Raw genomic sequence first — 18,768 nt, forward strand, 5'->3', positions numbered from 1 at the left:
GAATGTACTGTAACACTGAGCTGCATTTCTGGCTGGTGGACTAATGAATGGGAAAGCTACTGAAGGAACTGCATGCTGGGCCAGGTAAATATTTATGAATGGAGGAAAACAGGGAACCCTCAGTATTCCAGTCCTACTCCTCAGCCAATCAGCTGAGAGCGTGCGGGCAGAGTGCTGGGTAGGATTTGGAGAAGTGACGGCTCTCATTTAGGGGCTTTTGCCACTCGTACAGAAGTTACCCCTGTGTGTGCTGTGCTGCCTCTTGTCCTGTTCCATGGCTTTACCACGTCTCCTCGTTCTCCTGCTGCTCGGCTGCGTCCTTCTCCACCTCGGGTCAGGGGGTCCGTCCCGCTCCAGAAAAGCTGTCCCATCTCGACAGAGAGGTAACATTTTTAACGAGACAGAACAAGATTATGATTCTGGGTCTGTTTTGTGTATTTTGTGTGTTTATTTGTAACCCAGTCTGTATATACTGTATCTGTGACCTATGGATTACCATTGATTATAATGGATATATACAGGTGCATCTAAAAAAATGGAATATTATTAAAAGGTTACTTTATTTCAGTTATTCAGTTCAAAGTTAAAAACGTATATATTATATAGATGTATTACACACAGAGTGATTGGCTTACAACCAATGAAAACCCAAAAATCAGTATCTCAGAAAATAAGAATATTATATAAGACCAATTGGTACTTTTAGAAGTGTGGGCAGTGTGCCAAGTCCTGCTGGAAAATGAAATCCGCTTCTCCATAAAAGTTGTCAGCAGAGGGAAGCATGAGGTGCTGTAAGATTTTCTGGAAAAACACTACACTGACTTTTTGGACTTCTCACTAGACCTCAAGCAGTTTGGACTGTGTGTCTCTCCACTCTTCCTCCAGAATCTGCTCCCCTGATTTACAAATGAATTGTAAAATTTACTGATGATCAGTGATGGTTTGGAGAGACATGTCATCTGCTGATGTTGATCCACTGTGTTTTATTAAGTCCATATCATCTATATAATGTATGACACATTTCACATTTTGAACTGAATTACTGAAATAAAGTTACTTTTCAATGATATTCTAATTTCTTTCACATGTAAATGTATTTGTACTTACTAATAAAAGAAAAACCCCACAGTCTTAAAACACATTTAATTGCAGACAATGGCACTTTATGAGTTATTATACAGTAAAAAGTAAATTAATCTTGAAGTATTACTTCAAGGGATGACTTGAGGACACCAACATGAATTGGAATGTTCCATCTATCTGGCACACACTATCACACCTCACATTACAACTCCCACAATTCACCTCTCCTTGTCATGAGAATGCTGGCCAGTGTTTAGCCTTACTCACAAGTTAACACCTTGTACAACTTATACAGATGTGGGCATTCCCAAGTCGTCCCCTGGAACGTATTATAAACTTACATACTGCTATCCCATGACTTTAGGCATGCCACTGTATATTGTGTATATAGGTAATGTTCAAGTGAATAAGTGTTTTGGGGTCACTGCAGGGAACCTTAGGAAAGGGTAATGAATACAGTATGATCAATATGAAGATCAGTGTTATATCGTCATTTATCATGATGACTGTCTTTCTCTTTATGCATGCATCCTTCATCTGAGATGCAGCAGAAGATGATGATGTGAAGGCCCAAATTGAGAAGCTATGGCAGGAGGTGAACTCACTGAAAGAGATGCAAGCCCTGCAGACAGGTAAACTGTGGCTGAAGGTTAAAATATTTTCATAGAATTCTCTTTTCTCAGTTTATAAAAGAGTGTAACAAAATGAGATTATTATTTTATTTTTATATGAAAAAACTGTTAATTAACTGTTAAAGTCTGTTTATGTTACCACAGAGCAGTTCTTCTGTTATTCACTAGAGGGAGGCAAACGTCCCCTGTTTCACAGGTCTACAGGCCCACAGGCCTACTACATAGTATAAAAACAATATATAATAAATATGTACAGTTCCAATTAAAGGTTTCTCATGCAATGTTTTTATTTTTCTTCTACACTGTAAATGAATAGTGAAGTCATCCAGACTATGAAGGAACTCCTAAAAGTTTAGAGTCCAGAATTTCCCCTCTGGGATCAATAAAGTATCCATCAATCCATCCATCTACCTACCTACTTACCTATCTACATACCTATCTATTTACCTATCTACCTACCTACTTATCTACCTACCTACCTACTTACATACCTATCCACCAGGAAACGTGTAGTAACTTAAAAGTATAGAACATGTAGAAAAAACAATTAAAAAACACTGAATGAGAAAGTATATATTATGGAGAAAGAATGTCCAATGCTTTTGGTTATGCATTTATAGCCATTTAGTATATTCAGGCCTGCTGCAACAAAGCAAGCAGACCAATCAATTGCCTAGGGCCCCAGTCTGGCCTGGGGCCCCCAGACAATGGCTGGTTGTTAATTTAATGAATTTAATTGAATTAGGTGTAATGTAGCTGCAGGAAGGCTAGTGTGGTGTATTACAATGGTAGAAAACGCTGTGTTTCATATGTAAGTGTATTCATATGGAATACTGTCCATACAAGTAGAATGCTGGGTCATTGGGTTTGCCTGTAGAGTGAGGGGTCTTGGGGTTCATTGGGCCGGGGGCCGAGAAGTGAGAGAAGACACCACACTAGCAACAACATATATAGGCAACGTTTAAGTTGGCTACCTGTCTGGCAGTTGATGCTAGAACCAAACTACAACAGTTAGTGCAGCTTTTTTTTAAACTGGTATTTAAAATGAGTAAAAGTTGATGTGGTTTTATATGGGGTTGGTTGGTACATTTTGCTCAGGGACCCCAAATGCCTTAAAACGGCCCTAAATATATTAAATGGCTTTTGAAGTTGTTTCCAAAATTTAATAGGTTGCTCAATTCCATTTCCTCAATAGGTTATGCTCCAGTTTATTAATCTGTTCCCTCAATTTCATAAATCCGTCCAAATGTATATAACTGTATATGTAAATGTATAACTCATATATCATAAATCATTTAGATGTATTACAAACAGAGCGATTTTAAACATTTATTTATTTTATTGTTGATGATTATGGCTTACAGCCAGTATAAACCCAAAAATCAGTGTTTTAGAAAATTAGAATCTTATATAAGACCAACATCTACTTCCTTTTAACACAACTGTGAATATTATTGAACTTATCCACTGAATTATGCAAAAAAAATCCTGAAAAAAGCTTCCTCATTGAGTAGCTCAAGCTCTGTGTTTTTTTTTTAGTTTGTCTCCGTGGCACCAAAGTCCACAAGAAGTGTTACCTGGCCGTGGAAGAGCCCAAGCACTATCATGAGGCCAACGAGGACTGTATCGCCCAGGGAGGAACGCTGGCCACACCACGGAACCTGAAGGAGAACAATGACATAAGAGAATACGCCAAATACAGCTCCCCTGAGTCCAAAGAGTTCTGGATCGGTGTGACAGACATAGTGAAGGAAGGGCAATACGTCGACGTCAACAGCCTGCCCATCACCTACTTCAACTGGGATCGGGCCAAGAAAGAACCTACAGGAGGCAAGAGAGAGAGCTGTGTAGTGCTGTCCCTCTCTGCACAGGGGAAATGGCACGATGAGGTCTGCCGCACCCAAAACAAATACATCTGTGAATACATTATTCCTTAATACCAGATACACACAGCAGCTACTATACAACTCTGGAAAAAATTAAGACACCACTTCAGTTTCTGAACCAGTTTCTCTGATTTTGCTATGTGTAGGTATATGTTTGAGTAAAATGAACATTGTTGTTTTATTCTATAAACTACAAATAACATTTCTCCCAAATTCCAAATAAAAAGCATTTATTTGCAGAAAATGAGAAATGGCTAAAATAACAAAAAAGACACAGAGCTTTCAGACCTCAAATAATGCAAAAATAAGTTCATATTCATAAAATTTTAAGAGTTCAGAAATCAATATTTGGTGGAATAACCCTGGTTTTTAATCACAGTTGTCATGCATCTTGGCATGTTCTCCTCCACCAGTCTTACACACTGCTTTTAGATAACGTTATGCCACTCCTGGTGCAAAAATTCAAGCAGTTCAGTTCAGTGGCTTTCAGTTTGGTAAAATCAAAGTGGTCTCTAGTTTTTTCTAGAGCTGTATATGGCTGAGTGTTATCACTCACTGGCTGTTAATGCTGTACAATGCTGATATCAGGAATTGATAGAAGTTACATAACTGATTTATTAAGAACTGTGATATAAAAAAGTCCATAGATTGAATAATTTAATTGATAATAAAGAAAGCTAAACTGAGTGATAAGTCACTAATTGTGGATTGGTGTAAAAAGCTTTACTGCAGAAAAACCTTCTGAATCAGATTTCTTTAGTGATAATAACCAGCGGTCATGGTGTCTACAAAAAAAAAAAAACATATTGTATATAATATATAAAATGACATACAAATAAGTTTTATATACAGTATGAAATGTTTATGATAATAAAATAATGATCCAGTTTTTCTTGGGGTGTTGTTTTTCCCTTCTATATGTGTCTCGCTGGATGTAAAAAAAAAAAAGAAAAAAAAGAAAAACAAAAGAATATATTTATATATAATTTCCTGTGATACTACAATCATCCATGAACAAACACAATAGTGGTGGTTTTGATTTGAAACATAAGCACTCTGGGGAAAATGTCTTATTTGTATATTTATTTACATTTGTGTTTCAGTATTATTTGTATTTTTTATGCAAAAAGTGTAGAGTATGAGCATTAGGTGAATGCTGTTTTTTTATGAGGGGCATTAGTAGTATGTACTTATATTTATTTTGAAATCCATTCCCCGAGTTCCTTCAGTTTAATGCATTCTTCCTTCAGTTTAATAATTTGTCTCCTTAATTTAATAAATAATTTTCTCAATTTAACCTTTCCCCCTAAATATAATATATTGTTTCCTCAATTTAATAAAGTGATAATAATGTGTTTAATAAAATTCAATAACTGTTCCTTTAATTTAATAGCTTTTTCACCTCATTTAATAAATTGTTCCCTTTGTTTAGTATATTTGTTTAATGTTTAATTTTTCCTTGATTTAATGTTGTTCCCCCAATTCAATTCATCGTTGTTCCCTAATGTTCCCTAATTTTTCCAATTTCACTAATTGGTCCCTTAACTAAAAAGTTGTTTTCTCAATTTAGTAGGTTGTTTCCACAGTTTAACAAACTGTCCCTTTATGAATAATTTCATTAATTTTTCATTTAATTTCATAAATGGTTCACTAAGTTTCTACGAATTAGGTTGTTCCCAGTTTAACAATTTGTTTCCTTATTTAAAAAAAAAAATTCAATTTGAGTAATTGTTTCCTATATTTAATAAACTGTTTTCTGTTTATTCAATTACTCCCAAAATGTAAGAATTTGCTTGAATTCTATTTCCTCAATTAGAATATAAGACCAATTGGTAATTTTGCAAAGTGCTGTAAGATTTATCAAGATGGACTTGATAGAACACAGTGGATCAACACCAGCAGATGACATGTCTCTCCAAACCATCACTGATTGTGAAAACTTCACACTAGACCTCAAGCAGCTTGAACTGTGTGTCTCTCCACTCTTCCTCCAGACTCTGGTCACTTGTTTTCCAAATGAAATGCAAAATGTACTGATGGTCAGTGCTGGTTTGGAAAGACATGTCATCTGCTGGTGTTGATCCACTGTGTTATATCAAGTCCAAAGTCAGTGCATCTTACATCTTTTATGAAGATGTGGATTTCATTTTCCAGCAGGACTTGGCACACTGCCCACAATGCTAAAAGTACTAATTGGTCTTATATAATATTCTAATTTTCTAATGCACTGAATTACTGAAATAAAGTAACTTTCCAGTGATATTCTAGTTTTTGAGATACAGCACTAGTAGTTATATTATTGTTGTTGTTGTTGTGATTAAATGATCAGCGCGAGTGTTTGGGAAGTGACGCAGGGCCTGGGCTGAAATCTCGCGAAACTGGGAGGCGGCCATTTTTACCCCCATTGATTGCAGTTTGTGGTCGCAGCTCAGAAAGAAAGTATCTGCGATTACTTCCATAACAAGTTTACAGCGCCGCGGCTCAGCTTCCACAGCGACCCGGAGCTCAGCCGGAGCGCGGATAATGCTCAGCCACAGCGCCGCGGAGAGCTGCTGTTGACCCCAGAGCCCGGGTGGATGAGCGCGTAGATAACAGTCGCCCAGATGGAAATGGTGCCCAGCGAGGAGAAGCAGCTTGTACCTAAAGAGGTGAGAGAACCTCTCCCCGGGAGAGAGAGGGACAGGGGGCCGGGCTCTGCACTGACAGGCCCGACTTTTGCCCGCACAGCACCCCGCTGTATTACTGAACCTCCGCGGCGTCTGGCTGCCTGGATGTCTGTGGGCTAAACGGTGGAAAATACACGAAAGTGATGGGTTGTCAGCTAACAGCTAGCTGTAGCTAACGTTAGCGGCTAAGTGCGAGCACTGGGCCGTATCTCAAACTGTACACTACCACACTAGCTAGCTAGCTATCTAGATAGCAAGCTAGCTAAATAAATAGTGGATGGCTAGCTAGTTATCCTAGCTATGTTAGCTAAAGTAGTTCATAGCTGTTATGTGGCTTCAAGTGTTAGCCTAGCTTTAGCTTAGCAGCTAAATGTGACTGTACACTACTAGTTACATAAATAGTAGCTAGTTAGCATAGCTATGTTTACAAAAGTGCTTTACAGTTGCTATGTGGCTTTGAGGCTTAGCTTAGCTAATGTTAGCGACTAAATGTGAGCCATGGGCTGTGTCACAAACTGTACACTACCACTCTAGCTAGCAAACTAACTAAATAAACAGTAGCTAGCTAATTAGCTACGTTAGCTAAAGTGCTACACAGCTATTTGGTGGCTTGGAGTGTTACGCTAGCTTAGCTAGTGTTGGCTAGCAACTAAGTGTGAGCCTTGGGCTGTGTAACAAACTGTACACTACCACACTAGCTAACTATCAAACTAGCTAAATAAATAGTATCTAGCTAGTTATCTATGCCAGCTAAAGTTCTGCCAGCTGTTTAGTGGTTTGGAGTGTTAACGCTAGTTTAGCTATTGTTAGTTAGCAACTAAATGTGAGCCTTGGGCTCTGTCAAACTGTACACTACCGCACTAGCTAGCAAACATGTCTTTAACTAACTATGTCTGCAAGTAATTCACACACATTGTAGCCAGCAACATTGTTTACAGTTGTGTTCTAGCTAGTGGAACTAGTAGCTAGCTACATTTAAAAAATAAAAAAAGAGACCAGTTAAAAAAAGTGAGTTTCTTTGATTTTACCAAATTGAAAACCTTTGGGATGTAATCAAGAGGAAGATTGATCATCACAAGCCATTAAACGAAGCTGAACTGCTTGGTGTAGTTATCCAAAAGCAGTGTGGAAGACTGGTGGAGTAGAACATACCAATATGCATGGAAACTATGATTAAAACTCATCACACATATTGACTCTTCAAACTTTATGAATATGAATATTTATTTAGAATTTGGGAAAAATGTTATCCCCACTTTATAAAATAAAATACCAACAATTTTACTCAAACATATACAAAATCAGAGAAACTGATTCAGAAAGTGAGGTGGTCTCTTCATTTTTTCCAGAGTTGTATTTTAGCTAAAAGTAGTGCACAACTATTTGTTTTAGCTAACTAAGTGTGTTCATTGCATATGAAGCTAGTGTAGTAGCAGCACAGTTGTCATTTGGAACACAGCCTTCTTCCTCTAGGAAGCTAGCTAGCGTAGCTAAATAGTAGCTGGTTTGCTGTGTCTGCTACCTAAAAGAAGAGTACAACATTTAACAACCTGGCTAGCAGTACAATTGTCATTTGGAACACAGCCTTTATCCTCTAGCTAAGCAAACGCTAGCTAGCAGACTTCCTCGCTAAGATCATAACTAGCTAGCTAGCTGGCTAGCTTTTTGAAAAACGGAATAATCCAAATAACAAACTAACCAGCTAAATATGTGAGGAACAGTGGTGGTGAATCCAGGTCTATTTCTGTAACGTTACAGTTTAAGTTGTAAGACTATTTTTCTGTTAAAGTAGCTTTAAAATGTTTTTATGCGCTAACGCTAGCTAGCTAACGCACTACGGAGCTGGTTGGCTGCTCTGCAGCAAACATAGATTAGCTTGTTAGCTTCCAAGCTAGCTTCTGTTTTGAGGTAAAACTTAAGTGTTTATATCAGACTCAATATCATATTTTCTATGTTAATTAGTCTGACACTAGGTTTTACTTAATGAAAACTCAAACTCAGTATTTGTGATGCAGTTTGACTGTCAGAAACTCTGATTTCACAGCTTACAAATGTTTACTAGCTATTTAAATCTACAGGTCTGTTTTTCTAGATATTTCTAGTAGGGGTGGGCAATATTATATCGTATACAATATATCGTGACACAGAAATATCATGATATTAAAAATCCATATCGTGATAATAGGGCTGTTCTGTCTTAAAAGTAGTCTGTTATTCACTGTGAAGCTTTAGGTGTATTTATTGTATAATTTTTTCAGTTTGCAGTTTATATGCATGCACTAAATATTCTGCAATATTATCTGCTGCATTATATTATTTTATGCTATATTGTTTATTTTGCCACATTATGATTATGCTATTATACTGTTATACTATATTCCTGAAATTAATTAATTATTTTAGTTTTCCTATATCGCTAAGTATATCGCTATCGCAAAAATACCCTGAAATATCTGATATTATTTTAGAGCCATATCGCCCACCCCTAGTTTCTAGCTAATATAATTTCAGTAAGTTACCTGTCAAAAGTTTGGACACATCTCTTCTCATTCAATGTTTTTTTTAGAGATATTAAAGCTATACAGGAATAGTACAAACATAAACATAGTTAGCTAGCATAGATAATATTTTGTGTATAGATGGAACAGTCCTCATCATCTAGCAAGATGGCTTAACTCAATAAATATTAGTTAAATTTAGTGCACAACCAAAGAGTATAGAACCCTCTAAGGCATAACTATATACCTAGTCACCTTAGCTACTAGTGTATTCATTGGCTATGTAGCCAGTGTAGTAACTTAACCTAGGATGGAGAAATAACATAATTGTGCCATTTTGAGCACAACCTTTATCCTCTAGAAAGATAGCATAGCTTATTTAATTTTATCTAGTATCTACAGGTGTGTTTATTGTCTATGTAGCTAGTTAGCTATTGTAGTAGCTACAGAATAATAATTTGGAACAAGCTAGTTAGCTCACCTAGTTAGATAAATAAATAGTAGCTGGTTAGCTAAAAGTAGAGTACAAATATTGCATAGCTTACTACAAGTGTGTTCTTTAGGTGGGTAGCTTAGCTAGTGTATTACCTTCACGAGTTGTCATTTGGAACACAGTCTTCATCCTCTAGCAAGCTACCTTAGCTAAATATGTTATCTAAAAGTAGTGCACAACTATAATCGTGTTTTATTAATAGTGTAAAACTAACTTTAGTTACTTTAGTTACTTTAGTACTTTAGTTTAGTACTTTAGTTACTTTAGTTACTTTAGTACTTTAGTATTTTAATCTCAGTATCTTCATGAGGTAGACTCACCTGGAATAGTTTTCTCAGTGTCTTAAAGGAGTTCCTGGAGGTCCTGAACAATAATTGCTGCTTTTCCAAATCACCATCTCAATTCATCAGGTTTATATCAGGGTTTTTTTTTTTTTTTTTTTTAACTGTTTACTACATGAATCTATATGTGCCCCTTAATTGCCCCCGACAATGTAGAAAATAAATAAAGATAAACACTGAATGAGAAGATGTGTCCAAACTTTTGACTGGTACTGTACAGGTGATGTGATGAGCCAGGTCCGTCATACTAACCATAATCATTTTTTTTTATTTGGGAAGATCATTGCAGTAAATCATTATGTTGTACTTTTTAGACAACTTTAAGCCACTAATAAAATGAAGATATTGTAGCTTAATAACACTCATAGAACACAATGGCAATATTTAGATGATGTCCAGATACATTTTTACTAGACAAATGAAACATGCAGTTGTAGCATAGCATTCTAACTAAATGGGATTGCCATGACACATACATTGTCAAAATAAGATAATTAAAAACCTTGTCCACTTTAAGAACCAGAATATATTTGAATTTAGTGCTATGCTGTGTCCTGTCTTTTAGAGTCTTGTCATTAAATTGGAGACAGTGTGTGTTCTGTAATTTACACCGTTAGATTGAATAATGTACATGCTGTAAATAAACATGCTGTAGCTAAATACCCACAAGTTAGAGTTTCCAAACTGGATCTTTTTCCAGTGTGTGGATGTAAATGCAAATAAATGTAAATCACATTGCACTTTGAGTAAGGTAGCACAATATAATACAATAGTATAATATTTTAAGCATCACCGTCACGGTGTGTTTATGTTCAGTATTCACGTCACTCGATGCTCTCTGTCAAGTCAGCCTAATTAAATTAAATGTCATGCTATTTTTATGATTTTTTTGCGTGACGTAACTGTCAGAGGCGGATTGTGTATGTTCAGTGTAGTGTATATATATTTACTTCAGTCCTGGACACGCACTGGTATTAATATAATGATATGTTGAATCCTTGATTTGTAGTGTTCATAACCGTATTTTAAAATATGTAATGAGGCCTGTCACAATTGTCTGTGTGTGCTTTTGTATGTTTGTTCACCTATATAACAGCGAATAGTATTTTAGACAGTCCTGCTAAATGACCAGTCCTTCCATAACTGTGAGTCCATACTCACAGGTTCCACATCCCTATGCCCATGTAAATCTAATCCTGTCCGAAGTGGCTTTAGACAAATGTTTTTAATGAAAGCGATGGTGGTTCTTCAGTGGCATCCCTTAAAGAATCATTTGTAGCACTTTTATTGTTTTATTTTGACGAATGTATATTTTGATATGATGCCCTTTCTTCACCACACTTTTAGTAAACAGTAGTTTTTTAAAATTATAATAAGAATGAATTTGTTGTACTCTTTTGTTGCTTTCCATCCTTTGTGTTTGGCTTTCCTCTGCTGGAGACAGCAGCACCCTTTTATTCTGGGATTGCCTTTTCTTAAGATTGTTTGCCTGGATGAAAGGGCAGGGCTAGCCGGCCTGTGTGGAAGTAAACATGGATTCAGAAAAGAGAGGCTGTAAATATTGATTCTGTTTAACTCTGTGTAGGGTATTATGACAGACTTACAATTAGGTCTGTTTAGTGGCAGTGTGATCTGATTATGCCAATTGCAGGCTGATGATAGGCTTTGAGTGTAGTGGCGACCCCTGAAACAATGGAACCCGGTTGTCTGGTACTGTATAGGTTTGGGTACTGGTTTTATGCTTTGGGTCCACTGGTTAGCAACAGTTGGTTCAAGAAGTATTCTGGGGAGTAGAGGTGAATGGTATCTCCTATGAATTCACCTTATATGAGCCCAATTGAGAATTCGTGGGATGTGGTGAAGAGGTTACTTCGCACCTAAGATCCTGCAGCTGCAAATACCAAGAAGCTTTTGGTTACTGCTCAGATAGCATGGCTTAACATACCTCCAGATCTCTGCCATCTACTTGGAATCGCTCAGCAGCTGCACATGGACCCACGTTTTCTCCACGGGTCTCCTGTCACATCTGGCTCTGACAAAGCCAGGCCTGTCCTGCAGATCGGAGCCTGCTCCTCTTCAAGTCCTGCAGAGGAATGTGGACCTTTACCCAGCACACCTCACTGTATTCTTCTTAAAGATAACTCTGATCTAATCTCCAGCGAGTAGCCTGAGAGTGATTGAAATGGAGGCAGGTTGTGAGAGCCCTGTGTTATAGAGTGTGTGTGTGTGTGGTGGGGTGATAGAGGGTTCTGCTGCTTGACTGAAAGGGCCACCTGCTGCCAGCGTTTAAGCAGTGTGACAGAGGGCTTGTGTTGAAGGGTGAGTCAGCAGGGTGGGAGCTCTTTATTTTTCAGATTAGTGGAAGTGGTCACAAGCTTCCCAGGAACATAATTGTTGAGTACACATATGCGTGTGAGAAAGAGAGACAGATTGCGGGCCTTGTTTAGTTTGCATTTTAGTAAATCCAGTACTTACCCTGCCAGTTAATTCCTGCATGCTGTTCTTATTAAAGTTATTATTGTGACAGTCATTAATAATTCTAGTTGTGACCAAGGGTTGGACAATGTGTCCAGCAGTTTATATTACAGAATTATTATTGATGTTGGTATATACAAACATACCTATATCAATATGAACAGTTTAAAAGCCAGTGGTGTACATCATCGCGCACTAATGTTGCCAAACTGTGGAAGCCTAGGGTGGTGTTCTGCCCTTTCTGCTCAGCTTGAATGTGGCAAACTAATAGCATTGTCCTATAATGTGTGTGTGTGTGTGTGTGTGTGTGTGTGTGCGTATATATATATATATATATATATATATACGCACACACACACACACACACACACACACACACACACACACACTGATATTATATTATTTCTAGCTTTAGTGTGAACTGGACCAGTCAGCATTGATATTTCATATTCATTCAAAATATTATTAAGCATTTGAAGTCTGACAGCAGAAATCTCTTCTGCTAGAACACCGAAAACATACAGTGAGGGGCAGGAATTTTTTGAACTGTTCAGTGCTGTGCATCCCAGCTGACACCTTGGATGCAGTTGCTGCTGAAAATCCACATACACCATCTGCCCTGTTCTCCAAAGTGCCTAAGGCTTAGCTTTGAGTGCCTTAGATATAAACTTTCCAAATTGCGTTGCTCTTGCTTGTCCCTTACACCCAATTCATCAAAAATGGGATTTTCAACATTTAGCTACATAAACAAGCCTGTGTATCCAGTCTCATAAAGCAGTGTGTTTCTCTGACTATGGAATAGTTATGAAAATCCAGCCTTCCAGCCTTGTTTGAATGGGGAGATTCCAAAATACTAAAAACTACATGTTACGATTAAGATTTTAAATCGCTGATAAAATCTGGTTGTAGCGTTCAACTCAAGTATTGCACAAAAAAGCTTTTTATTTTGGCTTATTATGGCTACTGTGCCTGTGCATATCTCCACAGCGAGGGCTTCTCATTCTTTGCACAACCAGAAAGCTGATTGGCTGTTTTTTTTGCTAAAGGGCATGACTTGTTCCTTGAACAGACAACGTTCATGTTAGGAGAAATCCCATTCATACAGCATTCAGTGGCCTGTCTCCTTATTAGTAAGGGCTGTGCTTTAGTACACTTTTGGCCCTGTTTACACCTGGCATTTGCATGCCTTTTGTATCTGGATAGTATCTGGATCTACTTTGACCTAATTCTGTTTACATTAGTCATTAGAATGCATTAGAATGCAAAGTGTGATCAGATTTACTGTCCTGCACTAAAAGATTTACTTTTGAGATAGGTGTCCAGTTAGTCTGAAGATTGTCACTGTGCTGGACTGATTATTGGACTCTGGAGGAGTATCTGCTTAGAGTTCTGATGGTCACTGTACTGAGCTGAGATGTACTTTCTGGAGGGGTATCTGGTTGGTGGTGGTTTAAAGTCTTTACTTTAAACCACCTACTTTAAGAGGGGCTTTTGATTTAGTTCTCTGATTATGTTCAAAGGGTTTGGAAATGCTAAGCAGGATATGAGGGTCCTGTGGTTCTGTATCAGCTTTGGACTGCAGTGGAGTAGGAATCTTTTTTTTTTTTGTTTTACACATTCTACAAAAAAGAGAGTTCAAATCAGAAAGAATTGCATGCTTTAGCTCATGAAACAGAGACTTAATTCTATTACGCTGATACTGATGGCTGGTCATCTTTAAACTATATTGAATGATTGGTATCAGCACTAAAAACAAGTATACTAAGTATAATATAAATCTCAATCTATACCATCATCCTTAGAATAAAACAAGAAAAATGATAGATAGTACAGTGAAAATCAAATTAAATCGAATCAAAGCCAAAAAGTGCTTGGTATTCCTTTAAATTTAGCACTGGAATTGTGAGGCTTGTAAAAAGCAAACAGGTAATGAAACCTTATACCTGCTCATTTCATGCAAATAGCATGTTTAAATATACAGGTTGTGGTTGTAGTGTGTAAATAAAACTGTGGTGGCTACCTTTTATCCTCGTTCTCTCTAAAAACACTTGATAATAAATTATGTGCATTAATCTAAAAACTGAATATTAGAAGTTAGGAGTATGTGATGAATCGTTGCTGTGGTCTTTTGTTACATCTGCGTGCCACACCACATGCTACGTCCACACAGTTGTTGGTTCAGAGGGGCTTTTGATTTAGTTCTCTGATTATGTTCAAAGGGTTTGGAAATGCTAAGCAGGATATGAGGGTCCTGTGGTTCTGTATCAGCTTTGGACTGCAGTGGAGTAGGAATCTTTTTTTTTTTTTTTTTTTTTTAGCACTGCTTTCAGTGTAACCAGTGTCCCACCTTTGGATTTTGGGTTCTTTTGCAATACTTCTTACACAAGTCTACAGGTACAGTAGATACAGGAATCACCAAAGTAATCATTTGAGTCCATTCTGCTTTGTGATGCAGTTCTTTTTTCCATCTTCTATTGTTTAAATTATTACAAACTGCAAACAAACTGCACTGTGGTGTACCCTTTGTCCCACTATTAGGTGTTCGGTTTCCTCTGCATGATGTTTTTAGACTTTTATAAATAAGGTTTAATCTACAGTTACAGTAGATACAGAATTTACCAACGTAATAATTTGAGTCGCTTCGGCTTTGACATTCAGATTTTAGGACACCACCAGTTCTTTTTTCATCTTCTATTGTTTAAATGGTGACCATAACCTGTCTCTGCCTGGTCAGAAAGTCTGAATAAATCAACACCAGCAAACCATGACCATGTGGTTAATTGATATGTACAATTTATATGTTTTTGGACTTTTATATAAAAGGTTTAATCTACAGTTTCAGTAGATATAGGAATTGCCAACTTAATAATTTGAGTCCATTCGGCTTTGTGATGCAGATTTTAGCACAACACCAGTTCTGTTTTCATCTTTCATGTGACCATAGCCTGCCTCAGATTTCTGTTATTGGTCAGTAAGTCTGAATAAATAAGAAAAAAAAATAGTGTTTTTCACACTCCAAGCAAACTGGACTGTGATGGAACTGGTGTCCCACCAATGAACATTTTTCATGTGCAAACCATGATCACTCGAGTCCAACCTATAAAATGAGTGAATTCTGATTTTGGTAAGTTGATATGTAAAATTTCTATGTTCTTGGACTTTTATAAATAAGGGTTAATCTACAGTTACAGTAGATATAGGACTCACTAACAATCATTTGAGTCCATTCTGCATTGAGATGCAGATTTTACCATAATGTCATTTCTTTTTCTCATCTTCTATTGTTTAAATGGTAACCATGCCTGCCTTAAAGTTCTGTTAGTAGTCAGAAAGTCTAAGTAAACCAAACTGCACCAAGCAAACTGCACTGTGACGTAACCAATGTCCCACTATTTGGTTTTGCTTTTTTTTCTCAAAAGAGCAGGCCATGACCACCTGTATCTAACATGTAAAATGAGTGGCGGCTTATTGACCTCTGTAATTCCTGGGTTCTTGGACTTTGAAAAGGAAATACAAGGTTGTAATTGCAGGACCCGTTTATAGGTTGGCACCTACCTTCTCTTTCTGGAGAATATCCTGCCTGCTAGGTTCAACAGTGTTAGAGCCCAGCCCAGCCTAGCCTGTTTCATGTCAGCACCTAGCGATATTATCCGTGATAAAAATACCCCTTAATCTGATAATACCCCTGGATGTGTTGACATCTGTGGATCTTTTAGAGTAGCATTCTATTATTTTTCCCTCTCAGTAAAGCTCGAGCCTCAGTGGCTTCCCCAGGGTGACCTGGTCTTTGTGTAGAAAAATACCATTAAAGTAAAAAACAACAAAAAAGTACACAACAACACAGTCAATATGGACAGTCTGGCTCCAGTTAATGCTGTCGTAGCTTTTAGTCGTCTGCTTTGTTCTCCAGCAGCCGTGCTCGTCCGGACCAGATGTTTTTCAGTGTGTTGTCTTCTGTGCTTTGTCATCAGGGTGTATTTTGGAGTTGCAGGCAAAGTATTTTTGAGGAGATGAAGAAGAAGTTCTCTCAGGTAGCTTCGGCATGACTGAGTTTCTTTGCCTGTGTTTTGTGCGAGTGTGTGTGTGCTTTAACAGCATGGTGTCTAAATTTGCACAGACACATTAATTAAACAAGTAATTACTAACTGGGAGCTAATAAGTGAGCCTAATGTTTGGAATAATAGGACCCTAAATTTGTTCTCCTTTATGCATCAGACAGTAGCAAAATGGCACTGTAGCAAAAAATATACATATTTATTGGAATTACTCATAATTAAACTATACTTAAATATGTTCCTGGAATAAAACAATAAGTGGGCAAATTGACTAATGTAAATTAAGCTTGTTTTTTGGGGGTGTGCATTCATGTTTTAATGTTTAGTTGTGTGTTATCACAAATTTCACATATCAAGTTACATCCCTTTTTATTTGGTCAGAGATTGGATAATCTTTCAGATCAGCAAAACATAATAATTAAACAAATGTGAGACAGTGATTTTAGTTTTGAGCATTAGTGTTTTGTTACTGCTTGATTTGTGTTAGTGAGTTTTAAATTAGGCAGGTATTGATTGATGGTTAAAACTTTGTTTTGACCTTACATTACATTTTTTTAAACTAGAGCTGTGATGCAAAATATCGATATTGTATTGTTTTTGTTCACGATACATTATTAATACATAATATACATAATATTTGTATTCAGACATAAGCACTCTAAACTCCCCCTCTATTACTTGCCAACCAATTTTAATTACTAAAGTTACTGCTTCATTACTCCACATGGTGGCGTTATTCATATAAATAGGGTAAACCTGCGGTGAAAATTATTGTTTTTTAAAATTCTGTGAAACACCATTCATAATAAATCCGTAATTAATTCCTGTTATTCACTTATTTAGGAGTATTTTATCCTGTAAAGTATCATAGAGAATTGTCTTGTTATATATTGAGTGTCACAGAATCACAGTATCGTGAGAGCATTGTTTTATGAGATGCTCTGTAATTCCCACCGTTAGATAAGGACCTGTGCTGGGAGTTACTCAGTTCCAGCAGTTGAAGCTTCAGAAATAATTGAATGCTTGTGAGTGTATTAGTGTTCAGTGTAGCTATTTCTGCCACGAGCGAGTTGTTTCTCCATCATCCTCACCCGTAAACATTGTGCCGACCCCCTCCCCCACCCCCAAAAGTGACCGAGAAATATTTTATTTGCGTCATAGTTGGAGGCCTGGCACTTGTGGTAACATGAGCAGATTGGCAGCGGAGAGCAGACTGAACTAACAGAGACGCTGTGTGAGGAGAAAATGGCTCGGGCTTTGTAAACAGAGGCTGATTTCCACAGTGTCGTCAGTGTGTAGACATTATGCTCGCTGCTGCTGTGTTGTTCAAATCTTGTTCTTGATTAGGCAGTGTTGGTGTGTTTCCCGTGTTACACAACTGATAGTTGTGGTTTGATGAGCTGTTTGACCAGTTCACTGTGCATGGTTTAGCCCAACCCCCTTGCTTTTTATGTTTGTTTTGTCTGTGAGAGAAGTCCTGCCCTTTACAGCTTCATGGGAGACTTCCTTAAACTAATGTTTCACAACCTAATGTTTGTGAGGTTAAGAATTTGAGTGCCCGTCACAATAATTCAATTATCAATTTATCGTACAATAACTAGACGTATTTGTATGTTTGTTCATATATATAACATACATAACTTCAAACTATGATTATTTAAAATGTTGTCTTTTAATGCTTTATGATTTTCTATCAGTGGCATTTAATGGTCTTACAATGACAATAATATTGTTTTTGCAACTGTTTCTAGGACGATATATAATCCACAAAAAAATGTCCTTGTGACCGGTCTAAATTTGAACTCCTCTTCAAATGAGGACTTTGTTTCAAAATTACAACGAGTCTGATAAGGCTGCACATTATTGGTAAAAAAATTACATTGTAATATTTCTTGTTCTGCACTGTTTGCTACGATATTAAATACAAACTATTAACCCAATGTAAAATAAGACCTGTGAACCAGACAATATATATATATATATATATATATATATATATATATATATATATATTTTTTTTTTTTTTATTGCATTGTGATGCTTTTTCTAGTTGTATCGACAATAAGCATCAGTATTTGAACACTGTCCGAACTGTACGTTTAATTACAGAGACAGTAAAAAATACTGTTTAATTCGATGAAAGCATTTAAATAGCAGAATCTGCCACTGTTGATGCATTTTGTCTGCAGTTGAAAAGATGATTTAAACGTGTATTGTGAAAAATTTTGTTCTAGCTCTATCAATGCACGTGATTATTTGCACTGAGGGTGGTGGATTTTACACTGTTATTAATATCTGTATATAGGCAGATTTTTTTTTTTTTTGATGTATACATTGTTAACTTATCGTCCAGCTTTAAGTTTAACATACTCCAGCACATGACAGGCTATTACATGTGCTGCTTGGTAGTTGCTAAGGTGTGGCCATATAATCCACAAAGGGCCAGTGTGGCTGCACGTGTCCTCGTGTAGCATTAAAAAAAGCCTTAAATTATTGTGAATATTTTTACCATATTGCCCAGCCCTAGTTGGTATGGTTTTGTAAGTGGTTAATAAGGTATTGTGCTCGACATAATGACATTAGACCTTATGTTTTGTGGTGCAATTTGACTGTTCCAATCTTTAACATAGTTGGGCAAT

General features: G+C 37.0%; 2 protein-coding genes across 3 annotated transcripts in view; both read left to right on the top strand.

The window, feature by feature from the left end:
* Positions 1–274: 274 nt before the first annotated feature.
* Positions 275–4,516, top strand: clec3a (C-type lectin domain family 3, member A). Its single transcript, XM_022670036.2, has 3 exons — positions 275–383; positions 1,635–1,715; positions 3,255–4,516. The coding sequence occupies exons 1-3, from the start codon at positions 275–277 to the stop codon at positions 3,650–3,652; spliced, it is 588 nt and encodes a 195-aa protein (XP_022525757.2). The 3' UTR covers positions 3,653–4,516.
* Positions 4,517–5,987: 1,471 nt separating this feature from the next.
* The window catches only part of usp47 (ubiquitin specific peptidase 47), a 37,946-nt gene continuing 25,165 nt past the window's right edge, over positions 5,988–18,768 (top strand). Inside the window, exons 1-2 of one of the 2 annotated variants that reach the window (XM_007254644.4) lie at positions 5,988–6,249; positions 16,046–16,105. In XM_007254644.4, the coding sequence (XP_007254706.3) occupies positions 6,205–6,249; positions 16,046–16,105 (105 nt within the window). In that variant the 5' untranslated portion in view covers positions 5,988–6,204. The remainder of the gene's footprint in view (positions 6,250–16,045; positions 16,106–18,768) is intronic. The other variant, XM_007254645.4, reaches the window with a different exon arrangement.

Source organism: Astyanax mexicanus, chromosome 16 (assembly GCF_023375975.1).
Source record: "Astyanax mexicanus isolate ESR-SI-001 chromosome 16, AstMex3_surface, whole genome shotgun sequence".
In the NCBI taxonomy this organism is placed as follows: Eukaryota; Metazoa; Chordata; class Actinopteri; order Characiformes; family Acestrorhamphidae; genus Astyanax; species Astyanax mexicanus.